The following is a 26,726-nucleotide window of genomic DNA, read 5'->3' as shown; positions in this document are numbered from 1 at the left end:
TAAACTAAACGAAACACCAAAGCTAATAAAGTTCAAAAGTTACAAAAGGAGCAGAATAAGGCCATTCAGCTACACCGCCATTCAATCATGGCTGATCTATCTTTCCCTCTCAGCCCCATTCTCCTGCCTTCGCCCCATAACCCCTGACACTCGTACTGCTCAAAGAGCTGGTTTTCAGGAGAGACAGAATCAAAAGAGAGGTGATGTTGACAGAAGTCCACATCTGACCCTCGGGATTAACAGGAGAGGGTTGCACATGATGTGCCTGAATATCAGTGACTCGGCAGGAAGTCACTTGAGAGTCACATCAAGAGGTGGCAGACTTTTGCAGCCCACTAGAATGAGACCTATTCACAGAAGACACAAAAAGCTGGAGTAACTCAGGGGTTCAGACAACATCTCTGGAGAAAAGGAATAGGTGACGTTTCAGATCTGAAGAATGGTCTTGACCCGAAACACCACCTATTCCTTTTCTCCAGAGATGCTGTCTGACCCGTTGAGTTATTCCAGCTTTTTTGTGTCTATCTTCGGTTAATACCAACATCTGCAGTTCTTTCCTGCACATCTAGCCTCAGTTGCTCTGCTTTACTCGTGCCTGTCAAAGACACCACCTTGCTTTTCCTTTGCTTCTGGTCATCTAGGGTTCCACCAGAGATATTTTCTGAATATACAATCAGCATGCGGTGCATTGCCCAAGGCAAGGAACAGATGACTAATTTGCTTTAATACAACAATGGAGGAGTGAGGTCTGAGTGTATGGGTACTAGGGTTGAGAACCATGGCCAACTTCCCAGCGCTGTGGAGTGTCACACACCTAGCAACAGGGCATCTCAGGCCATCCACAAATGTCCATAAACAGATTGTCTTTTAATCCACAACCTGAGCTGAACTGTAACTAGAGATCTCCTGCAACTGTCCTGGTAACTACCACACTGTATTTACTCCTGGAGTTGTCTACGCTCCATGTGGCAATGCTGATCCGTCAAGGAACAAGGGACACTTAAAAGTTTCACCTTACAAAAACATGAGGAATTAAGCCCAGGAAAGCTTCCATAAATACGAATCAGTATCAGATAATGTATCTATTCTTCTGGATCTGGCCTTCGCTGGCAAGGTCACCATTTATTTCTTATCCATATTTGGCCTTTGGAAGGCAGTGGCAGGCCACCATTTTGAACTGTGCATCCTCCTGTTGGAGTGGGAGATTCAGAATCTGGACACAATAACAATAAAGAACTGGCAATATTATTTTCAAATCAAGATGGTGTGCAACTTGGAAGGAACCAAGGTGATAGCATTTCCCTGCATTGTTGCCATAGTCCTTCCTGGTGGTGGAGATCATGGGATTGGGTGGTGCCGTTCAGTTTAGTTTAGTTTAGAGCTACAGAGCTACAGCAGGCCCTTCGGCCCACCGAGTCCCCGCTGACCAATCCCCAAACATTAACACTATTCTACAGACACACACTCGGGACAATTTACATTTATACCAAAAAATCCAACCTATATGTCTTTGGAGCATGGGAGGAAATCGAAGATCTCGGAGAAAACCCCCACTGTCACGGGAAGAACGTCCAAATTCCATACAGACAGCACCGTAGATTGGTGGATTTTGTCAAAGAGTCATTATCCACATTAATTTCATTCACCAGTACATAGTGATTCAAGTACTTATCAAGATACTTTTGTGAGAGCCTCTTTTTCTATCATCCACTCAATCACTGCATCTTCCCCAGTGTGAAGTGAGTCAATGAAAGAGTGGGGTAATATAGAACTAATGTGAACGGGTGAGTGATGGTCGGCATGGAATTGGTGGGCTGATGTTTAGAAATGTGTTTAGCTGCTTCCATGCTGTATCTCTAAACTATCAATATTGTCCTGCAGTTTAACACCATCCTCCTTGCTATCAACAGCACACCAAATTTTCTTGTTACCTGTGAGTTTGCCTTTTGGCCTTCAGCCAGCCTTTTTTTTTTTGCTTAAGGTTTTGAATTGAATTGAATTGAATTGAATTTCCTTTATTGTCATTCAGACCTTTCAGTCTGAACGAAATTTCGAGGTTCCAACATCTGCAGTTTCTTGTGTTTCCAGCCAAACCAGTCTCTTCTCATCCTGCAATCTTCCATCTCAGGCAACATTCTAGTTAAAAAAGACACAGATTGGAAACTGATGCAAGTTTGTTATCCTTTTGTGTTCTATATATTGCTGTGTGCAGTTTCAGCGCTCTCTGTCTCCCTCTTATGGCACCTCTGAGTAGATCCCTGCTTCCTCACATTGCAGGGATGCTCAAGATTTATCTATAGAGGTATTTTTTTTCAGGAAGAATACTACAGGCCAAAGTTGTTCCATGCACAGGATAACTAGTTCAGAAGCAGCTCAGATCAGAACATTTATGTCAAACCACATATCATGAATTGAAATTACTGCACATGGCTGGCTCGGGCCGATTTCTGTGCTGTGCTCATTGTGAGAACATTGAAGCTGGTTCTGGTGAGAGGACTGCAGTCTGCATAGTATTAATAGCCACTGCTACACGGGCTATTGTCAGAGAGCACAGGCATCCATCTTACTCTTGGTAGGAGCCCAATCCCTGAGCAGAACAGGTCCTATACTCATTCATGAAGCTCATTCCAGTGAGAAAAACTATGTATAAATTTAAAAAAGCACTCCAGTCATCATTCTGAGAATCACGCAATTTCAGAGGTTTCTGGTTTCACTCTATCACAGATCATATAGGCGCAAATTCTAGACCAAACTCAGACATTCTTCCAATGGCGGCTATGTGACTGATAGATGGGCCATCTTACTGTATGCGTTGCTTCATTTGTTATCTCAACTGAACCATTTCCATTGAAATTGCACACCCCTTATAATTCCATTATTGTGAATGTGGAAAAATAGTGGAAGGCAATATAATTTCAGGTCCATGTGGCAACTGAATCATCCTACCACAACCAGAGAGCAGCGCTGAACTACTATCTACTTCATTGGTGACCCATGGACTATCCTTGATCGGACATTGCTGGCTTTACCTTGCACTAAACGTTATTCCCTTATCATGTATCTAAACACTGTAAATGGTTTGATTGTAAACATGTATTGTCTTTTGCTGACTGGATAACAGATAACAAAAATCTTTTCACTGTACCTCGGCACACGTGACAATAAATTAAACTGAACTGAAACTAATGTGGAAAGATACAAGAAACTGCAGTTACTAGAATCTTGAACAAAACACAACATGCTAGAGAAACTCAGCAGGTCAGGCAGCATCTTTAGTTTAGATTGGAGATATAGCATGGAAACAGGTCTTGCTGCCCATGGTCCACACCGACCTACAATCACCCATTCTTACTACTTCTATGTTATCCCACATTCTCATCCATTCTCGACACATCTGGGAAATTTTACAGAGAACAACTAATCTACAAACCCACGTGCTTTGGAATGTGGGAGGAAACCGGAACACCCAGAGGAAACACATGTGGTCACAGAATCTGCAAACTCCACACAGACAGCACCTGAGATCAGAATTAAACTGAGGTCTCTAGCGTTGTGAGGCAGTGGCTCTAGTGGCCACACCACTGTGCTGCAGAAGAAGGGTTCTGACCCCAAACATATCTGCCCATTCCCTCCACAGATGCTGCCTGACCTACAGAGTTCCTCCAACACTGTGTTTTGATGTGTGAGAAAATCTTGCAGTGTTAAAGGGTCCATGAAATTGCTGTGCTTGTCCTTCTAAGAGCAGAGGTTGTTTTCCCTGTCTAAAGATGGAAAGACCTGACATGTTAATAATGGCCCACACAGCAGCCAGTGCTAAGGAGGTTGTTTTCAAGCATGGTGCTTTGGTATTGCTATCATCAAGTAAATGTCCAACAGTTGGCTCGAGGAATGCAAATGGTGAAATGGTTTTACAAATTAAGGATTCCTTTTTCCAACATGCACTTGTAGAGTCTTACAGCACAAAAACAGGCTCTTCGGCCCAACTTGCCTATGCCGACCAAGATGCCCCACACGACCAACCTGCTCACGTTTATCCCATATCTCTCTAAACCTTTCCCATTCATGTACCTCTCCAAATATCTTTTAAATATTATTATAGTACCTACTTCAACTACCTCCTCTGGCAGCTCATTCCATATTCCCACCACCCTCTGGGTAAAAAAGTTGCCCCTCAGGATTCAATGAAATGTCTCCCCTCACCTTAAACCTATATTCTTCATTCCCCATCTCTGTGTAAATGACTCTGTGTGTTCATCCTGTCTATTGCCCTCATGATCTTATACCCTCTATAAGATTACCCCTCAGCCTCGTGCGCTCCAACAAATAAAGTCCCATCCTGCCCAACTTTTCCCTATTGCTCAGACTGTCATCCTTTCAATTTTGTGTATATCTTCTCTTCACTCTTTCTAGCTTATCAATATCCTGCCTAGAGCAGGGTGACCAAAAACTGAACTCAATTCTCCAAATGCTGCCTCACCAATATCCTGTACATGTGGCCACTAATTAAAGTCAGTAATCACCAGGGTGTTTCAATATCAAAATGGGATATGCAATGTGAATAGAAAATGATCATGTTTCCTGCTGTTGAGATGGTCATTGGCAGGTAGTTCTAAAGAAAGCCCCTCTTTGTTACTGCATTGTTGCTTGTCATCTTCTTCTCAGACAGAGCTCCATGGCACCGAGCATGTGGACCACCTGCGGTACAGAGCAGTGGAGCAGTGGAGGTGGATGCCTACAACAACTTCGCTTGGCCAGACCGATCCTGCAACGCCAACAGAACAATGGGCCTTTATGGCCAGCTGCATGTAAAGCAGCTTTACTTTGAAAATAGCACCAAAACCCAGAAACACTAGTATATTGTCACAGGGAACTATTTCTACACACTTTGTACTTAATCTTTGTACTTGCGCTTATGTATAGTAATACTTTGCTGAACTGTATGCAAAAAATAATAGTTTCACTATACTTCGGTGTGACAATAAAGAACCATTGAAACATTCTTCCTCCCACTACAGTGGGACAGTGGACAAGCAATATACCCTCGATATACCCAAATTGTAAAATATACCTGAGGTGTCAACAAAAGAGTGTACCATAGCACACTCCTGACCAAGTAAAGCAAACACAACCTTGGATTCAGGATCTCAGAGGTTGTCTTATGGTGCCTTATTCCAGCATTGTTTGTTTTGTTCTACGTTCTATTTGATCAGTTTCACTACCTGCTGTCTTGCTCCAATGCTAATAACCACACAAACCCCTGCTAGATTAGTTTAAACCACCCGAGTTGCATGACCAAATCTCTCTGCAAGAATATTGATCCCCCTACAATTCAGGTGCAACCTGTCCTTGTGTAGATCTGTATGCTGTACCCTGAAGTACCTTGTGTAGATCTCTTCTACCCCAGTGATTTGCACCAGATATATCCATTAAACTTCCCCTCTCTCATCTTAAAGCTACGCCCTCTCGTCTTTGACATTTTCATCCTTGGAAAAATATTCTGACTGTTTACTCTTAGCATGCTGCTCAAAATGTTATATACTCCTATCGAGTTTCCCTTCAACCTCCGCTGCTGCGGAGAAAGTTATCTTAGTTTGTCTAATCTCTCGTTATAACTAGTACCCTGAAAACCGGAACTGCATGGAATGTAGAGGATAAATCAAACCAGTGGGGAGAGTGGATAGAGGCAGTGTAGGGAGCATGGGGTAAAGTGTCTATCTGTCTCAACTGCATTTACTTACCAGAACATGGTGAGCCTGAATTCCAATTGACTCTCATTAAAAAGGCTTGAATTTATAGTCAGGAGCAAGTCAGTCATTTTTATGAATGTAATTTATTCTGATTTTTTTAAAATAATTTGCACAAAATTATACCCAAAGATGATGCCAAGCAAGGAGCTTACAAGTTAACATGGGCCTTAATTGTTGTGGCCCGCCTCAATGTTATTTAAAGAGCCAAGCATTGAGTGGGCCATGTTGGTCCAGGTAGTCCATCTGCTACCCAGTAGGTTTCTCTTTTAGCTTCCAATGCAGTTATTGTATTTTGCCTGAACCCCCTCAGTAATTACCTCTCCTGATCAACCTAACTCAGCAATCCTCTTAAACCCAAATACATGAGACCTTAAGCACTCTGGAATAACAGCCTGTAGTACTGCACACAACAGAGGCTTCTGTGCTATAGGCTTTCCTTTTCAATCCTGTTGCATATTCAAGGCCAGACCTGCCACTGCAGTGAAGAGCAAACCCTGAGGCTATAAAATAAAATAACCATCAAGGAATTCAGAAGAAACCACTTGAGCCAATGAGTGGTGCATGTGGAGATCTGATACTGAAAATGGCTTAAAGGTGTCCTTGAGACTCTTGAAAGGCGCCCATAAATAAAATTTATTATTATTATTCAATGGATATGAGTAGATAAGCCTCTGAGGAGGAAGACAGGAGAGGGCGAGGCTGGTAGATTCAGATAAGTTCCGACAGAGGAGACCCAGCTTTTTGTTAATTGTGTTGATACGTTTGGGACAAGGAGTGCATCACTCTCTCTCCCTGCAGACAGAACAAGGATAGAGTTCCATTGGTCCTCATCTTTCACTTCACCAGCCTCCGTATCCCACATATGCAAGTGGGCCACTCCGCAGCCTCTGACATTTGACCACCAGTCACATCTTCCCATCCCTCCTGCTTTCCGCTTTGGTTGGAGACTACTCCCTCCACAATTACTTGGTTCACTCATCCCTTCCCGACCAACCCACACCCTCCCAGATACTTTCCGCTGCTGCCACAGATGCAACAACTGTCTCTGCACTTCCTCTATCACCTCCATCCAGAGATGCCAGAAGCTATTTCAGGTTCACGTGCACCTCTTCTAATCTTATCTACTGCATTCAGTACTCCTGATGTGGCCTTCTTTACATCTTCACCGAACACTTGCGCTCTGTCTGCAATGGCCTGCTCAATTGCCCGTATGCTAACCATTTAAACCCCCACACCCCCTTTCCAATTCCTGCCCTTGACCTTCTCCATAGCCAGAGTGGGACCACACACAAACTGGAGGAACATTCCGCTTAGGTAGCTTACAACCCAACGGTATGAACATTGAATTTACCAATTTGAGGTAATAACCTTCTTTTCCTTTCATTCCCCTCACCCCATCCACAAACATTCCTCGCACCGTCTTCCACGACCTGATCACCCTGCTGCTCCTCAACCCCTTTATCCCTTGCATCAGCCTATCATGTGGCAGGCTTTCTCCCGTCCACATCTCTCTTTTCCTCTCCTCTAATCAGGAGGAAGAGGATCCTGACCTGACATGTCATCTGTCCATTCCTTCCACAGATGCTGCCTGACCATTTGAGTTCCTCCAGCACTTTGTGTTTTCAACTGAATGTACAATTTTTACTCTAGGTGTTGTTATTGTCCGGTCTGGAAAGTGCACTCAATGATGCATTGAATTACACTAATGCAGAGGGAGGTCGCTCCCACACCCAGGCTTATTATTTGAACCCAAATTACTTGTCAGAGAATCATGCAAGCACTGTCGTGAAAATCAGCTCAGAGTATGTCGGCTGGATGTAATGACTGACTGCAAAGATAAACAATCCCTAGGCACTGAACTTTAAACCTTACTGCACAGTCTAGCTTTAGGAGAGAATGAAGCTGGAAAGTTTTATGGGGGTATTATCCACAATGCTTTGGCTTTTGGGGTTCGTGCTCCCATCACTTGTTCCCACGGAGGCAAATCAACAAGGTCTGTCCCACATGGAGTGCGCAGTCAATTTGCGTCGTGCCTCCGTGGTTCAGCCGTGTGCTTTGTTGATAGAAAGCACTGGCTTTTAGAAATAACACCAAATCTCCTCTCAGTTTTCCTCCCCAGTAATGCTGCCCAAGGACTTTTGAGCAGACAGAAACGCAGGAACTTCCTGCTGGAGGAGCTCAGACATGGCAACTTGGAGCGAGAGTGCACAGAGGAGCAGTGCAACTTCGAGGAGGCAAGGGAAGTGTTTGAGAACGAAGAGCAGACGGTGAGTAAACCACCCATACTATCAATCTCCCTTCGCCGTTCATGTTAATCAGCTCTGGGGCAAAGCGGTAGGGTTCAGCTTCCCAACAGACCACATTCCACACACCAAAGTGCCTTCATTAAAACCACCATTAATTAAATTAAGATTATTTACTTACAACTAGCATCAATACATCTGCAACAGTTTATTAATATTACCTTTAATAAAATATACATTTACCCTTAATGCTTTAAACTTTGTTTATTTAATTTTCCTTAAACAATTTGCACCAATCTGTAAAATAGTTTCTGTTGCTTGTAATTGTTCAAAGAGTAGTGGAAGGAGAGAATTTTACAGCAGTGACGGAGGCCTTTGTGGGGTAGATTAAAGGTGTTCCATCCGATTTAGCCTTATTCTTCTGCCCTTGTGCATTTAAGTGCCCATTTTCAGTTATTTATCTTGTATAAACTACTGTGGACTCTACAGCTACTCACAACAAAATCTCTCATTTCCCAATCCTGCAGCATGGAAACAGGCCCACCAGCCCAACACCCATGCTGACCAAGATGTCCACGTTTGGCCCTTATCCTTCAAACCTTTCCTATCCATGTACCTTTCCAAATGCCTTTTAAATATTGTTATAGTACCTGATTTAAATACCTCCACTATCAGCTTGTTGCATATACCCACCATCCTCTATGTAAAATGTTGCCCCCTCAGCCAGAGGTTGCATGTATTGGCCACGATTGGACAATGACATAGAAGCCATGGCAAGCAAATGCAACACCTGTCAGAGTTGTAAAAGCAGGCCTGCCCTTTACAAACATGGTCTTGGCCTTTTCAGAGGATTCATGTGGATTTTTGTGAACACGAGAATAATAATTTTCTTGTTTTGGTAGATAGCCACAAAGTGGATTGAGATGACACATATAGATACAAACACAAAAACAGAAAAAACAATAGACGCATGGCAATCTGGATTACCTGAAGAGCTTGCCTCTGACAACAGCCCCCAATTCCAAGCTGCACTGTTCCAAACTTTCATGAAGCTTAATGATATCAAGCATAGCTTAGTGCCAACTTACCATCCGGCATCTAACCGCGCAGCCGAAAGGTCAGTCAGGATAGTCAAAGGAGCTCTCAAGAACCAAGTTCTTGAAGGGAATTCAAAATTCAGTATACGTCAGCTGAACTTCTCATGAAAAGAAGGCTCAGAACTAGACTGAGTCTGGTTCTACCCAACCTTTCTCCTAAGGTTGAACGCAAACAATCTGATCAGAAATGTCAGTATGGTGGAAGTCAAAAAGAAGTTCAATAGACATGATTAGGTTTATGATCTCAGCCCCCTTTACAAAGCAAACAAAGGTGGGAACAGTAGTTGAAGTGTGTGGTACCAGGAGGTACTTGGTAGAAATTGGAGGGTGTGTTAGAAGTGTGCACATAAACCATATGATCCCAGCAAGGGATGAGCCGGTACAAGAGCAAAGTATAGTTGAAGTAGTAGATCTGTCAGTCTTTGGTACTATTCTAAGTTCAGATGTAAAATCAGAATCTCCAAAGAAAGTAGAGACAAAGGTAAATGATCCTGAACTTGACTCTCCTTTAGAACCACAACCTGACACTCCCCCTAAACCGCTCAGGAGATCAGAAAGAGTGTGTAAACCAGTCGTCAGATTAAATTTATAAAATTATTCTTGTTTGTCTAATTTACAAGTTAGTATATAATAGTAACTGTAACTTTAAGTACCGAGTACTAAAATGGTATGATGTGTCATGTGATATATTCTATATATTATCAGTCTCGTGAATATGCGTGAGTATGTGCAGTGTACTTTTGTAAAATAAAGAAGACCCATGACTGGCAACAGCATGTACTGAAATGCTGTGCTTGTTTCTATCTACATACTGAAGCCGTAATATCTTACACGTATAATCAACAGTTTGAAAGAAACTAGAATTGACACAATCACATGGATTAGAATTAGCAGAGCAATTGAGTTAGGAATCGCTTGAGTTATAGTGGCAGACAGGAGATTCAGTGGCCATAAGCAAGACACCTGAACGGTGTGTTGCTTCCCTGGAGCCAGGGTCCAGGATGTCTTTGGGTGACTGCAGAATATTCTCAAATGAGAGGGGGCATAGCCAAAGTAATTGTGCACAAATTACTTGGGTAGGAAAAGGGATGAGGTCTTGCAGAGCATATACAGGGAGTTAGGTATAAGGTTAAAAAGCAGAACCTCAAATGTACTAATCGGATTACTCCCAGTGTCACGCACTAGTGAGAGTAGGAATGGGAAGGTAGGACAGATGAAGGTAGCATGGATGAAGATTTGGTGCAGGGAGTAGGGATTCAGTCTGTAATTGTTTGGGTACTGGCATTCAGCATTCACTGGTTACAACAGTCCTGCAGTTATCAATCAAACAGCTACCCTATGATCAACAGACAAGGAGGGCTAGTGCCATGTTTAAGGTGTAGGTACTCACATGACAATTGGGTTTGTAGTAAATGCAAATTCTACTACCAATTTAGTGGCATGATTGCCATGAAGGATAGCACTCTTGCCTCTGTCATAAATATATACCAGCTCATGTTCCTACTCAAGACTTTATTGCTGATTGGTGTTCAACAAAGCTAAGAATGAAATGGAAAACTATTATAAGTCCATCATTACTCTCAAACAAAGTACTTACTGACAGATTGTGCCATCAAGCATATAAAGAAAATCTGGATAATCATGGCAAAACATTCACAAGAATATTACTTCCTTACATCAGGTAACACTCTTTTCTTTTCTCTCTAGTGGGAGTTCTACAAGACTTACATGGGTGAGTGACTCGACAGAACAAGTTATTAATGACTGTGATGGATATCAAGGTTCTCTCTCTCTCTCTCTATGCTAACAAGGAGCTTAGTATAATAGTTTATAATAAATCAGCCAAATTTCTTGGACTTTCAAATTAATATATGATTATAGTGTTGACTATAGGTCAAATATGTACCAACTGAGGTAGAGGTGCCCTGGACATCTTTCCGCAACTCCTTGGAACAAAGGAGGATGAGGGGCGATCTTATAGTGTGCAAAATCATGAGAGGAATAGATCAGGCAGTCTCTTGTAGACAAAGGTACTGGAGAAACTCAGCGGGTGCAGCAGCATCTAAGGAGCGAAGGAAATAGGCAACGTTTCGGGCCGAAACCCTTCCCCAGGCAGTCTCTTGCCCAGAGTAGTGGAATTCAGACCAGAGGACATAGATTTAAGGTGAGGGAGGAAATATTTAATAGGAACCTGAGGGGTAACTATTTTGCACAAAGAATAGTGAATGTACGGAACGAGCTGCCAGAGGAGGTAGTTGAGACAGATAATATCGCAACATTTAAGAAATATTTAGACAGGTACATGGATAGGACAGTTTTGAGGGATATGGGCCAAAGGCAGGCAGGTGAGACTAGTTTAGATTGGGCATGTTGGCCAGTGTGGGCAAGGGCCCGAAGGTTTGTTTCCACGCTGAAAGACTCTTTTGTTTTGTAAATATTATTATTGTTAATATATTTTTTAAATTATTTTAGCTAAAAAGAAAGGTGACTCCTGTCTGTCCTGGGCAAACTACAATTATCCTGATATTTTTACACCATGGTGATTTGTCTAAATATTTGCCCCTCTATGTACTGCTGACCATTAAGATGTCTATAGCACGCGTCTAGCAAGGTGATGCTGCTTAGATGCTCCATTCATAGCGCCTCATTGGAATTTGTAGCTCTGGCAGAGAGAGTACATTTTATGTTAGTTGCATAGATGGGAGAAAGCAAAACAGGTTGAATGGGCATGGCAAGAGTGAGGTTGAATGTTACAATGGAAAATTAACACTAATCGGGTATTTAGTTCAACATATTTTCTATTGTAACTTTTGCATATTTCTGTATAATAAAGCAATATTTGGTTATTTTTATACAATTGGTACCAGCACATTATTCACAAATTTTGTTCTGATTATTTGGTTTATACTTTTTTGTTTCAGTTACTAGCAATATTACTAACAATCTGTGTAAATCTGCTCCTTGCTGGAATGGTGGGACCTGTCACAACACTCTTGGCGACTATAACTGCACATGTAAGACAGGCTATGGTGGCAAGACCTGTGAGATTGGTAAGACTACTGTAACTGGTTGTCCTCAGAAACTGTCCTGGCAGTGAGTTGGTAATGCTAACTGATATTGGAAGTTAATTTAGAGGGGGACATCACTGAAACCCCACTGATAAGGTCCCTGAATCCTATGTGCATTTAAACACCACGTTGAGTCATCTGCACTCAACACTGAGATATCTAGTCAGTCCAGAGTTACGTAACAGACCCCTAGCTTCAACCTGCCCTCAGGTCAGCATGATCCAGCAACAGAACCCGGTAACGTAACAAGGTTCAGCAATCAGCTGATTATCCTGCTATTATCAGCCGCCATCCCGGGTCAAATGACTGTCAAAACATTGTATGTTCTGAATATTTCATTCATTCCAAAACGTTTATAAGATACTAAAAACAAACAAGTAAAGATTTTTGTTCTAAATTAACCATTGTAAAAATTGGAAAGCAATACATCTATATATTTAAATAATAAAGACTTTTATAAACAATGTAGAGAATTTAAATTAACAAAGTTATGTCCCTTGGAGCTGCTTCTCTGAATGAGGCTGCTGTTACCAGCCGCCTTTGCAGAGTTTATTCTGCCAGGTTCCTCAGTAATAGGCTGCAGAATTTGGGCAATTTTGTTCCCACTGCTGTATTACAATGTTGAATGAATAAATATTCAATCTGGGCCTCCGTCCTGTCCCTTGCTTCTCTCATACTCCTCGACTCTCTTACCCATCAAATGTCTGCCAATCTCAACCCTGAAAATATTCAATGACTCAATTTCCACAGAGAATTTTTAATGTTCCAAGTGAAGAAATTTCTCCTCCTCTCCGACCCCTAATTCTGAAACCATGCACTCTTATTTACACGCCTCACAGTGCCAGAGACCCGGGTTCTGTCGGTGTGGAGTTTGCACTTTCTCCCAGTGACTGTGTGGATTTCCTAGGGGACCTTTGCTGATCGTGATATATACAGATGACCTAGACACAAAAATGTAGATGGGTTGGCGAGGAATTTTGCTAACACCACCAAAATTGGAGGAGTTGCAAACACTGAGGAAGGCTGTCAGAAAATACATTAGGATAAAGATCAGCTACAGAAATGGGCAGAGAAATGGCAGATGGGGTATAATCCACACAACTGTGGTACTGCACTTTGGGAGTTCAAATGTAAGGGGAAAGTACTATATACAGTTAATGGCAAGACCCTTAACAGCTATGATTTGCAGAGCAATCATTGAGTCTAAGTTCATAGCCCACTGAAGGTGGCAGTACAAGTAGATAGGGTGGTAAAGGTGTATGATGTGCTTTCGTTCATTGGTAGGGGGATTAAGTATAAGTCAGGAAGTCAATTTATTGCTCAATTGGACCTTAGTTAGGCTTCATTTTGAGTATTGCATGCAGTTCTGGTCGCCCCCATTACAGAGGTTTGGAGGGTTTGGAGTGGGTGTAGAGGAAGTTTATCAAGATGCTGCCAGGATTAGAGGGTTTCAGCAACAGGGTGAAGTTGGATAGACTTGGTTTGTTTTCTCTGGAATGTCAGAGTTTGAGAGACCTGATAAAAGAATATAAAATTATGAGGCATAGATAGGGTAGATAGTCAGAACTTTTTCCAGGATGGAAATGTCCTACACTAGAGGACTAGAGAGCATAGCTGTAAGGTGAGAAGGGAAAGGTTTAATGCAGATTTGCGGAGCAAGGTTTTACGCAGAGAGGTCTGAGACTCATTGCCAGCGGTGGTGGTGGAGACAGATACGATAGTGGCATGTTTTGGGTAGGCAATTGGAAGTGCAGGGAATAGAGGGGTATGGATCATGTACAGGCAGATGAGAACAGTTTAATTTACCATCATGTTCAGCACAAACATTGTGGGCTGAGTGGACCGTTCCTGTGCTCTATGGTCTAATACATACCAACCTACTCAACATTTCTTCATGTGTCACCCCATTCATCCCAGGAATCAACCTAGTAAACCATCTCTAACTTCCACCAAAGAAAGTGCTTCATCCTTAAATATGACTTTTAGGGTAGCAATAACAAATATATATTTGTATTGGACATAAGAATGACCTCTCTTATGTTGTGAGATCAAGTCCAGGATAATAAACTAACATCTGCTAAGCATAAGAACCATCATCAAGGAGGTTTATATTTTCATATTTGGCATTTTCATACCTTTCTCCTTGAGGTATCCCTAATTTAGAGCAACTGTATAGAATGGAATATTTTATTGTTGCATGTGACAAGGCACAGTGAAATTCTTTGCTTGCATACCCATGGTATACAACAAGGTTGATCCCAGAAACAGCTTCTCGCTTCAACTCAGTTACTGGTAATGGTAGTTCCTCACTATCTTTGTTCCTTCAAGAAATATCCTGGAAGGCAGTATGACAGGATTCCAGATCACTGACACTTGCACGAGCAACATGGGGGTGGTGTGCATGGCGAGAAGGTTGGGAAATTAATGAAATATAATTCCTGCACGTTTCAGGAAAGTCAGTTGCCCTCTGTTTCACCCCATTAGTTCAATTCCATTTGGAGCAAGTTTTCATGCTGCTATTAAGCTTTTTTTAATACAGTGGAGACCTGCCAATTCTGCAGTAACACCAAGATGCCTTAGCCTGGGCAGAAGCCCATTTCAAGTGTAGGTAAACAGAAATACCACATAGAGCATTGTGGCTACCTACATTGTGGCTGCCTTGTCCAGATGCCTAAATTTGGGAGAAGTATGAGACTCCAGATTTTGAAAACGTTTGAATCTAACTTCAGATATGACTTCAGTAACACATATAGCTCTGCTTAGAGAGCCATCTGTTCAATGGCAGCATCATGATGTATAAACAAGAAATAGCAGCAGAAGTCGGCCACTTAACCTTTTGATCTTGCTCTGCACCAAGATCAGTGCCATTTTCTCTAAATCCCTTGATTATTTTAAATTCCACTATTCTATTGATCCCCGTTTTGAATGAACTCAATGCAGCTACATTTGAAACTCTAATTTTTGAATAGACCCTCCGTCTCATCTAACAAACTTGAGGATTTCATTGTGGTTTCTATAATCTGTTAATGTACTTTTGAAATTGCAATTTCAATTGTCTAAATAAATTTCATGGTAAATATATTCTTCCAGAAAATGATATGTGTGCATCCAGCCCATGCAAGAATGGAGGATGGTGTTCCAAAGAAGCTACACACTATAACTGTTCTTGTGAAACTGGCTATTATGGTCAAAACTGTGAACATGGTAATATATCTCGAATACTTTTATGTCGTGCCAATGTTGCTCATATCTGTTCACTTAGAAGTACAGAGAGACAGGGTTGTACTCGCTAGAATTTAGAAGATTGAGGGGGGATCTTATAGAAACTTACAAAATTCTTAAGGGGTTGGACAGGCTAGATGCAGGAAGATTGTTCCCGATGTTGGGGAAGTCCAGAACAAGGGGTCACAGTTTAAGGATAAGGGGAAATCTTTTAGGACCGAGATTAGAAAAACATTTTTCACACAGAGTGGTGAATCTCTGGAATTCTCTGCCACAGAAGGTAGTTGAGGCCAGTTCATTGGCTATATTTAAGAGGGAGTAGATGTGGCCCTTGTGGCTAAAGGTATCAGGGGATATGGAGAGAAGGCAGGTACAGGATACTGACTTGGACGATCAGCCATGATCATATTGAATGGCGGTGCAGGCTCGAAGGGCCGAATGGCCTACTCCTGCACCTATGTTTTAAAATATAGCAGAGAGAATTCATGTAAATATGGGTCAACCTGGCTTTGGGAAAGCAATTCAATCACTCCAGATGACTCAAACTCTCAATGTTTCTAACACTATGCACTATTTTCAATTTCCATTCTCACTTGGTCAAAGCTTATAGAAATAAGAACTTAAAGCAACCAAGGGCACATGCAGTTCTTGTGGGGGAGGTGACAAGGAAGAAGACAACAAAGAAAATGCTGGACATTGGTAGAAACAAGTGTCCTAATAATAAAAAAGATATTGCAGCACAGTGGACCTGCAGCAAGCCATGACCTCATGCGGGCAGTTTGCTAATTCTCCCTGTGATCATACACAAGCTTCCCCAGATGCTCTGGATTCTATCCACATCTCAAAATTGGAGGGTGAATGGGTTGCTGGAAATGACCTCTTAGTGCAACAGTAACTTGGTTGTTTGGATTTAGGACTAGAAGACAGAGGGTTGTGGTGGAAGGTAGATATTCTGGCTGGAGGTTATATATATATATATATATATATATATATATATATGATATAAATGTTGTTGGATTGATGAGTAATTGTGCTGACGATACCAAAATTGAGGAGCTGCAGACAGTGAAGATGATACAGCAGGATACAGATCTGCTGCAGAAATGGGCGGAGAAATGCAGATGGGGTTTAATCCGAGCAAGTGTAAAGTTTTGCATTTGGGAGTGAATGTAAGGGAAGAGTATACTGTAAATGGAAGACCCTTATTAGCATTGATGCAAGGAGGGATCTTTGAGTCCAAGTTCATAGCTCATTGAACATGGAAGCACAAGTAGATGGGGTGGTAAAGAAAGCGTATGGTATGCTTGCCTTCATTGTTAGGGGCTTGGAGTACAGTACGAGTCAGGAAGTCATGTTGCAGCACTATAAGACTTTGGTTAGTCCGCTTTTGCCGTAATGCATGCAGTTCTGGTTTCCCCATTATTTGAAGGATTTGGAGGCTTTGAAGAGGGTGCAGCAGAGGAGGTTTACCACATTGCTGCCTGGATTTGCTGGTTTCAGCTACATGGATAAACTTGGATTGTTTTCTCTGGAACGTCAGTGGATGAGGGGAGACATGATAGAAGTATATAAAATGATGAGAGGCATGGATAAGGTAAACAGTCAGAACCTGGATGGAAACAAGGGTGGGAAATGTCCAACTGTAGGATACAGCTTTAAGGTGAGAGAAGGATCATGTAATGGATGTATGGGGCATGTTATTTTTTTACATTAAGAGTGTGAGGGCCTGGAATGCATTGCCAGGAGTGGTGGTGGAGGTAGATATAATAATAATAATAATAATAATAATAATAATAATAATAATAATAATAATAATAATACATTTTATTGTCATTGCACATAAGTGCAACGAGATTTGGGTTTGCAGCTTCCATCCGATGTCATACTTAAATAACTAATAAAATTTAGATTTAGATACCCCGAGAAACATGGTTTGTAAAAATAACATTATAACAGTTCAAACAGACTAAAGTGCAGATGTGTCTGTGCGACGTGACCATCCGAGGGAGACAGTCCATGGGGGGTGGGGGGCACTCAGCAGGGCCGGTTCAGAGCCGCTATAGCTCTGGGAATGAAGCTGTTCCTGAGTCTGTAGGTTCGGGCGTAGAAGGCCTTGTAATGTCTGCCGGAGGGAAGTAGTTCGAACAGTCCATTACAAGGGTGTGATGAGTCTTTATGGATGTTGATGGCCTTCCTGAGGCACCGTGTGTGGTAGGTGCCCTCCAAGGCTGGTAGTGGTGTCCCAATGATTTTCTGCGCACTGTGGACGACGTGCTGAAGAGCTCTCCTCTCCGCCTCCGTGCAGCTGAGATACCACACAGAGATGCCATACGTTAATATGCTCTCTGTGGTGCAGCGGTAGAAGGTTGACAGCAGCTGTTGGGGCAGACTAGTCTTTTTTAATGTTCCCAGGAAGAACAGTCGTTGCTGTGCCTTCTTGACCAGCGCAGCGGTGTTGGTGGACCAGGTGAGGTCCTCTGAAATGTGAGTGCCCAGAAACTTAAAGCTGGACACTCTCTCCACACTGTCCCTGTAGATGGAGATTGGGGCGTACTCTCCATTATGTGACCTCCTGAAGTCAATAATCAGCTCCTTGGTCTTGGAGGTGTTTAGTGACAAGTTGTTACGTGCGCACCAGTCCGCCAGGTTCTGCACCTCCGCTCTGTATTTAGTTTCATCACCGTTGGTGATCAGCCCAATCACTGTTGTGTCGTCTGCAAACTTCACAATGGTGTTGGTGTCGAATGCAGGAACACAGTCGCGTGTGAAGAGGGAGTAGAGCATGGGGCTCAGTACACAGCCCTGTGGTGTGCCGGTGCTCAGGGTGATAGTGGAGGACAGGTGCGGGCCCACTAATATAGTGACATTAAAGAGATTTTGGATAGGCACATGAAAGTACAAGGAATAGTGGGATATGGATCATGTGCACACAGATGTGGCATCATGTTCAGCACAAACATGGTGGGTTGGAGGGCCCATTCCTGTACTGTATGGTGCTATGTTCTATAAGTGGAATAAATAGTGTGATTGCAGTTATTTACCCAGGGTAGAGAAATCAAGAACCTGAGAACATAGGTTTAAGGTTAGAGGGGCAAGATTTAATAGGAACCGGACGAGCACCATTTTTCACTGGATATGGGAAACGAGCTGCCAGAGGAGGTAGTTGAGGCATTACTATAATAGCATTTAAAAGACACGTGTACAGGTACATGGATTGAAAGGTTTAAAGGTACATGGGCCAAATGGGACCAGCTGAAATAGTGCATCTTGGTTGACATAGACGAGTTGGGCCAAAGTGCCTGTTTCTGTACTGTATGATTGGTTCAATGACTAACCGCCCAGTCAAATACAGTGAAAGGTGACAAAGCAGCACAAGAGGACCAATAGCTGAATGGTTAACACTAAATCACCATGCTGATTGTTATAGTGGACTAATACAGATCTGTAGAGGCTTATACTTCAGATCTTACTGCATTAGGATATCACAATATTATTCTCGCCATTCTAATCCTGTAGAGCCTGAAACACTGTTGCTTTCATGCTGATCTCCATTCTTCAAATTATTATTAATAATTTTCATTGTAGAGCTTCAAGGGTATATCAGCCAGCATAGGAAACGATAAGTGGGACAGTATTGTTTTCTGCATTGTTTTCCTCGTGACATGTATCACCTTGTGGTGCGATGAGAGATTATGTTATCAATTGGTTGAATTTCAGGTCCCCAGGACTGTTCATCACATGGGCAAAGCTGTGATCAGTTCTGCAAGTTTCGGCACTATAACTATGCCTGTTACTGTGCCCAGGGATATAAACTTGGGAAAGATAAGAAGAGTTGTGTTCCTACAGGTAATTATTAATGCTGTTCTGCACACATAATACTACACTGCACACATCAGTGCACAACTCTGATCCATAGCTGTAGGGTTTAAAGAGTAGAAGGGGGAATCTAACACTACTTCATGCTAGCAGTTATGCAAACAGCAAAAAATACATTGACATCAGAGACCACAGATGCCAGAATCTTCAAGAAAAAATGCTGGAGGAGCTCAGTGGGTCAGGCACTGCACATCGCCTCAGTGCAGCAAACCGTGCATCAAAATGCCTGAGCGACAAACACGTATCATACCTTGCTGCCCCAGTTCAGCAAACACTGTGTCGTACATTGAATACTCAGTACAGCTTTGCACTGCAAATTGAAGCATAATGCAGAGAACCATGCAGTGCAGCAAATACTGGGACCAGGATCGTATCTTGGGTGTTTCAGGATGGTACGTGACAAAATGTACAGTGGGTGGTGGAGGCAGGTTCTCTGGATGCTTTCAAGAGAGAGCTAGATAGGGCTCTTAAAAATAGCAGAGTCAGGGGATATGGGGAGAAGGCAGGAACGGGGTACTGATTGGGGATGATCAGCCATGATCACATTGAATGGCAGTGCTGGCTCAAAGGGCCAAATGGCCTACTCCTGCACCTAATGTCTGTCAAACTCTGAATGCCTGGAGCTCAGAGCTGCTAGTGGGTATCACGCATCCCTGGGTGGCAACAAGGTTGCGATCTCTGTAGTTGGGTTTGTACTCTTTCCCCTATGTCACCATATGTCCCTTATTGGGCTCTCTGTGCAGTGTTTGTTAATTCTCTATCAGCTGAGTGGTCTCTTCACCAACCCAGCCTGCAGATGGGAGCCTCAAGCACACCACTGCCTGGCAAGAATTATTCTGAAGTGGGTGTGCATTGCACATCGAGATCTCCAAGCAGCGTGGCAGGCAGCCAGCAAAGAACGAGCATGAGTGTGTGTACGACCTGTGTGACAGGACAACTTGGAGAAGGAATATATATTCTCAGCTCATTATTGCAACTCTAACCCCACCACTGACGCCTTTGTGTTGAACAGTGCCGTATCCATGTGGAAAGCTGTCAGTCCCTCTAGCAACTGATGATTCTGACCTGATCATCAGGGCAATCATTGGTGACCAGCTATGTCAAAGGGGTGAATACCCGTGGCAGGTAAGGCTATAAACCTAGTGCACGGTAACACAGATTATGTGACTGGAGTGGTTGAATCTCACCGTAGCAGCTGGAGAATTTAGATTCAAATAATATTTGAACAATATAAACCCATAAGATTGCCATTAAATCCCTCACTTAGGTTCTCACTAATGTCCATAAGGAACTAAGGATAGACACAAAAAGAGTAACTCAGTTGGTCAGGCAACATCTCTGGAGAACTGTATTCTGGAGAACTATATTGGTTTAGGTTTATTATTGTTACATGTACCGAGGTAGAGTGAAAAGCTTTGTTTTGCGTGCTGTCCAAATATCAGATATACCATACATAGGTACAATCAGCTCAATGGAAGTACACTAGATAGAGAAAATCCCTACAGTTTAAATGACCTTTAACTACTTCCTTAGTATAGGGCATGGGAGATGGGCACCAAATGACAGCTCTGCCAGTGGCACCTAATACATGAACCAGCAAATAATTAAAATGTCCCATTCTTAACCTAGTTTCTCCAGATCCTTACACCTGATGTGTTTGGTGCATAGGCTGTGGAAGAAGTAATCAGATCACATGGGCATTCAAGCACATTTGAAAACAATTCAAAATGACATAAGAAATGCAAGTACTTATTAAAATGTGTATGACCAAAAATCACTGATATAATTTAAAACACTAATGCAGACAAATAATTAAAACTATGCTGCTCACCTTGTTTTCACAGAGCCCAATAGTCACCAACCATGAGAAATCAGCACCAAGTATAAACCAGGCACAGGATTCGAGAGCAGATGCCCTCGGTCTCTACGAGGCATACATAGGGTAGAGTCAGAACCTATTTCCCAGATTGGAAATGTCAGAGACTAGATGGCATAGCTTTAGAGTCAAAGGAGAAAGATAACGTTTTTTTAATATACAGAGTGGTGGGATCCTGGGTGGTGGTGCCATTTAAGGGGCTTTTCGAGAGGCACGTGGATATGGGGGGGGGGGGGGGGGGGGATATAGATAACGTGAGGGAAGTGTGGAAAGGCACCATAATGTCTAAATTGTACCAACTGACATTAACCATAGCCTTGAAACTCCCAAACCTGTCCAATGCATTTGACTTATCCATGATTTTCCCTACATTTCCACACATCAGTGCATCATAAGCAATAAGATTTGACTTTCTCGGCTGGGATTCGGCTTGATTCCCATGACCAGCATTCAGATTGTTTTGATGTGTAGGGTCTGAGATGGTTTGCATATTTCTACCACAGGTGCTAGTGAAAAATGATGATGAAAAAGTCTGCGGGGGTGCCATTCTGAATGAGGACTTTGTGCTGACCTCGGCTGCCTGTGTCAGGCACATGCAATTTCCCACAGTTATCCTTGGTGAGTTCCTGCAGTTTCTGTTTCTAAATGTTCTAAAAATAAATTATAATTAGATAAAACAAGGGTGACTTCAAAGTAAAATATTTTTTTCCCTAACACTACCTCACCGTAAGTAGGAGCATTAAGAGCCTTTCTGGCTGTCCTGTCATTCAGTAAAATCAGGGCTGATCTCCAACCTATGAGGAAACAATGGACAAACAACCTATGCCCCTGGATACTAGCCACAACCTATAAATCAGAACCAGCTGCTCTCCAAACTACCAGATTAGAATAATTATCCAAGAGGGTAAATTGGCGAATGAGTAAACAGGAACGAAGCATAAGCACCAAACATGGACCGCCTGGGGCAAAAGGCTAGTGTTTGGGATGTAAATAGTGTGCACAAAGGAAATTAGATGAAATAACATGGGAAAATCTTATGGATCATGATCACAGTCATAAACTTACTGCATCTGCAACTGTATTATAAATGTTACCTGATTGCCAGAATTTAGAGGGCTATGGGCCAATGCGAATGCGGGAAGTTACGACTAGTGTCAATGGGGTATCTTGGTTGGTACTAGCAAGTAGGGCCAAAGGGCCTGTTACCATGCTGTATGAATTCATTGGCTGTGAAACTCTTTGGGGCATCATGAAATTGCAAAGACCTTTGTATAAATCCAAGTTCTTGTTATGTCACAGAACAGGATCTTTCTTAACTTTGAAAATATGCACTTCTGATAGATAAACATTTGTTTTGACCATCAATATAGGAGAGCACAACCTGGAGGAAGAAGAAGGCACTGAACAAGTAATTAACATCAGTCGAACATACATTCATTCACGTTACTCCCAGGTGACCTTCGAGAATGATATTGCATTACTGCAGTTAGAGATGCCGATTCAGTTTAACAACTACACCAGCCCCATCTGTCTCCCCGAGGTCGACTTTGCTGAATTCTTTTTGATGAACTCCGAGTATGGGGCGATAAGTGGATGGAAGCTGGAACAGGGTCGTGTTGAGCAGCCATTTATGCTTGGTGTCCCTTATGTCCCATACATTAAACATGCCAGTTGTGAAGGGGTACAGTCTTTTCCTCTTGTAAATCGAATGTTTTGTGCAGGGTTTGAAGAATTAGAAGATCCATTATGTTCTTTAATCAGAGGAAGTCCCCTTGTAACCAGCTATAAGGGTGTATGGTTCCTGACAGGCTTGAGCTTAGGTGCTGATGAATATAATTGTAATAAAATACCAGTATACACTAAAGTTTCAAGGTACATAAATTGGATTAAACAGATAATGAGGAAAAAGCACACACGTCACTAACTGTACATGCAATATGGTGAGATGGTGCGCTTTACTCCCTAATGTTGCATAGACAGAGGTACAGAAATAGAGAATTAAAAATAAATTAATTAATTTGCTGACATGTTCTACTTCTGCTTCCTAACTTTGTGAAGAAAACATTGAAGGTGGAATGTAGTTTAAAATTATTCCAGAAAACATAGAACTGTTAATAAAATTATGTCATTAAAAATGTGATTGAATTCACACACTAATATCATTGATAAAAATGTTGATGACAACTGTGATAATGGTGATGACAATTCTGAGGGTCATCATACTGCAAATGACAGGAGTAACAATGGTGGATACAACAATTTAAATTCTCCTCAGAATTCAAGCAATTATATTTGTATTTGATACTTGTGACCATTAACCTGAGTTTTACCACAGACATTGCATGAATTAGCCAGTGAAATACCAGCAAGAGTTGGAATATTTATCAGTCAGTTCCTTATGGAATTCCTAATCCTAATCTTGGTGCAGGGCAGAGTGGTTTCACAGCATACCCAACGGCCAATCTTGACACAGATGCAGGTCCGGAAAAGCTGGAAGCATATTCAGTGGCAAGACAGAAACATCTGTTTCTGCATTCAGGAAGGATGTAGAGACGTTGGTGGGAGTGCAGAAGATGTTTACCAGAATGTTCCCTAGATTAGTGGGTATTAATCATAAGGAGAGGTTGGACGGACTTGGATTATTTTCTCCAGCGTGTGGGAGACAGGGGTGACCTGATAGAGGTATATGAAATTATGAGGGACTGAGATAGGGTAGACAGTCAGAACCTTTTTCCCAGGACAGAATTTACAAATACTGGAGGGCATTGTTTTAAAGTTAGAGGGGTAAAGTTTAAAGATGCGTGTGGCGATTTGTTTTTTACTAGAACACACTGCCACGTGTGTTCTATGTTCTATTCAGCGTCCAGGCACAAACAGCGACAAAAGTTGGGCCAGTGCCAGAAAAACACAAGTTTGTTTAAACCTGTTGATTTCAAAAATGTTGTCAGATTTGAAAGTTTTAAAATGTTGCTTTCAAAAGAGTTCTGCACTATATTTCGAGAGTGTAACAGAGTACATTTTCCTAAATCAGTTAGAAAATCAATTTGACCACACAATAAAAAAAACATGTCCGTTCCTATTTTACTGCCTAACCATATTTTAAAGAATTAAAATATTGCAGTTAAACAACAGAACTGCAAATGGATAGCATTTACTCAGTAAATTCGAAGAAATGTATTCAAAAGATTTAAACCATGCTTAAAGATATCTTTAATTTTAAGGAACTGCCCAGAGGCCCAAAAACAAGCATAACTACTGTAGTGATTTATGAAATGTGGCTAGTTTTGTTGTGAAACCCAATTCCAACATTAAGTTTAGAGGATCTTGGATAAGATTCCAAGTGTCCCTTTCACTGAAGGATGCATATTGCTTTTAGATTTTGATTAGACTTTGATCAAATGCAATCTCCGTCATACAAGTTCCTTTTCAAAAGATGTCATACATTCCAGCAGGCACCTCTGCTCAAAGGTCTGGAGTAATTTACAGAAAGCGTGCACTTTGAGGAATATCAATTCTCTTGCATTTACACCCATTCATTACTGCACCTGTTTAGTGAACAACATTTGAGCTGAGGATTGTAAATTGAATGAGGAATCTTGGGCAGACAAAGAATAGAGTTTAACCAAAAGATCCACAGCCAATTTTGTATGGAATATTATCAAGTGGGAGTAAAAGAGGAGTGCAGATTAAAATTAGGTACCACATTTCAATTTTTGGTAACCTGAAACACTTTAGATAAGATGGAAATTACTCCTTTTGAAACAATGTATCGAAACTCATCTGTGACAGATAAAGATTTAAAAATCTTCAGAAAAAAAGTTTATTACAATGTCTGCATCATATAACACAGTAACAAAATATACATGGTATTATATCTGCATCCTTAGAGACGTACGGAATTACTGCAAGCCAACAATGTACAACAAACATTGCCTTGTGAATTCTCATTGAGCCATGCAAGCACTAGCACCCTCAGCTTCACATCAGATTGTTGATAATGAGACCATTAGCCATCACCATGCATGTTGAGGAATTGCCAGGAGAGAGAATACACAAATGGCTGGCCTCAGCTGGTTAACTCACAGAGGACAGAGATGGGAAAGGGTTCTGTTTGCTGACCACAAGCTTCTGATGCTGGTGAGAGATGTAACCCTTAATGTGTCCCTGTAAAACAAAGAATGTATGTGACAACCTACACATCATTTAAAGGAAATGGAATGAAGTTGTGCTGATATAGTGCCTTTTGTGACTTCAGAACCTTCTTCCCACCCAATGATCTTTTAACATGTGGTCACTACAGTAATGTAGGAAACGATCCAGCCAATCTGCACAAGGAAGCTCCCACAAATTGAGATGCCTGTGACAAGATACATTTTTTAAGTGCTATTGGACAGTGACATTTTGGTCAAGACGCTAAGTAGAGCTTCCAAAGTCTTTACCCAAAGGCATTAAGTGATCATTTACATCTAAATGAGGGGGTCAGAGGAAGCTATATTTAAAATCTCAGTCATAAAATATCACATCAAATAGAGAATAGGCCACAATGCTGCCTAGCTAATATCTTTAATGTTATAGTGTTTCAACAGTTAATTTTATCTCAATTACCCTTTATTTAACACAAAATAAACATTTCAGTGAGGGGAGGTCAGCCAATTCAGTCATACATTGCATAATCTCACATACCAACTCCTTCCTTTGCCTATTAATTTAGGTGCATCAAAAATACTGTCAATAATCCTGGTAACCTTAAATACAAAATCCCATTAAAAAAACGTATTTCCAAAGTCACAAAGCAGAAATGCAAAATACATAAAACATGTGATCTTGGAGGGAATGTGACCTCAGGATACTACATGGATTCCAAGCATTCAATAATATGGAAAGATTATACAAACTAGGGATGTATTCCCGGAAATTGGAAAGAGATGATTTAGCAGATTTTACCAAGATATTAATTGCAATTGATGGAATAAACGGTTGTAATTTAGATCCACGCCTTTCAAGAGTAAAATTAGGAGCTACCAATTGGAGGTGGAATTTGGGTACTCTTTTCTATCAAAAGTGATTGAAGCCAGATTAATTGTTAATTTTTAATCTGAGATCATAGGGTTTTGTGAACCAAATATATGCGATAATATGGGATAAAGTTGAGTGTGAGGAGCTAGATTAATTGCTCACCGAGCAGTACACAAATGAAACGATACGATAGAACTTTATTTATCCCAGGAGGGAATAGATCTGCCAACAGTCATAAAACACAAAATACATGAAACATGAAATTAAAGTGACAAATAGAAAGGATTGGGGATGTGCAAAGATTGGGGAGGGGAGTCAGTTTACCCCACAACAGAAGTGGGAGGAGTTGTACAGTTTGATAGCCACAGGGAAGAAGGATGGTGATGCACCATCACCTCCCCTTCATCCAAAAATAGAAATAGAGGGTAGACCCTGCACCAATACCCAAAACCATAGCTGAACCTGAGCATCCTCCACAACCTCTCAATCTCTATAAACTATCAATCTGGGCCTCAAAAATATCTAATGACACGATATAACCCAAATTAAATTCCAACAACTTAGAACCCACTGCATAAGAG

The 26,726-nt window shown here is 41.6% G+C and overlaps 2 protein-coding genes across 4 annotated transcripts in view; one reads left to right on the top strand and one right to left on the bottom strand.

Annotated features, from left to right (window-relative positions):
- The window catches only part of LOC116980897, a 56,770-nt gene extending 33,494 nt beyond the window's left edge, over positions 1-23,276 (top strand). Inside the window, exons 9-18 of the mRNA XM_033033511.1 lie at positions 4,663-4,805; positions 7,398-7,549; positions 7,627-8,014; positions 10,795-10,819; positions 12,009-12,137; positions 15,246-15,359; positions 19,095-19,223; positions 20,266-20,378; positions 21,633-21,747; positions 22,500-23,276. Of these exons, the coding sequence (XP_032889402.1) occupies positions 4,663-4,805; positions 7,398-7,549; positions 7,627-8,014; positions 10,795-10,819; positions 12,009-12,137; positions 15,246-15,359; positions 19,095-19,223; positions 20,266-20,378; positions 21,633-21,747; positions 22,500-23,053 (1,862 nt within the window). The 3' untranslated portion in view covers positions 23,054-23,276. The remainder of the gene's footprint in view (positions 1-4,662; positions 4,806-7,397; positions 7,550-7,626; positions 8,015-10,794; positions 10,820-12,008; positions 12,138-15,245; positions 15,360-19,094; positions 19,224-20,265; positions 20,379-21,632; positions 21,748-22,499) is intronic.
- Positions 23,277-24,767: 1,491 nt separating this feature from the next.
- Positions 24,768-26,726, bottom strand: part of pcid2 (PCI domain containing 2) — a 28,577-nt gene continuing 26,618 nt past the window's right edge. For all 3 annotated transcript variants that reach the window (XM_033032962.1, XM_033032963.1, XM_033032961.1), the window contains exon 16: positions 24,768-25,293. In XM_033032962.1, coding sequence (XP_032888853.1) covers positions 25,204-25,293 — 90 coding nt within the window. In that variant the 3' untranslated portion in view covers positions 24,768-25,203. The remainder of the gene's footprint in view (positions 25,294-26,726) is intronic.

The sequence above is a fragment of the Amblyraja radiata genome, chromosome 14 (assembly GCF_010909765.2).
Source record: "Amblyraja radiata isolate CabotCenter1 chromosome 14, sAmbRad1.1.pri, whole genome shotgun sequence".
NCBI classification, from domain to species: domain Eukaryota; kingdom Metazoa; phylum Chordata; class Chondrichthyes; order Rajiformes; family Rajidae; genus Amblyraja; species Amblyraja radiata.
Note: the sequence above shows the minus strand (reverse complement) of the source record. Positions and strands in the feature narration are given on the sequence as shown.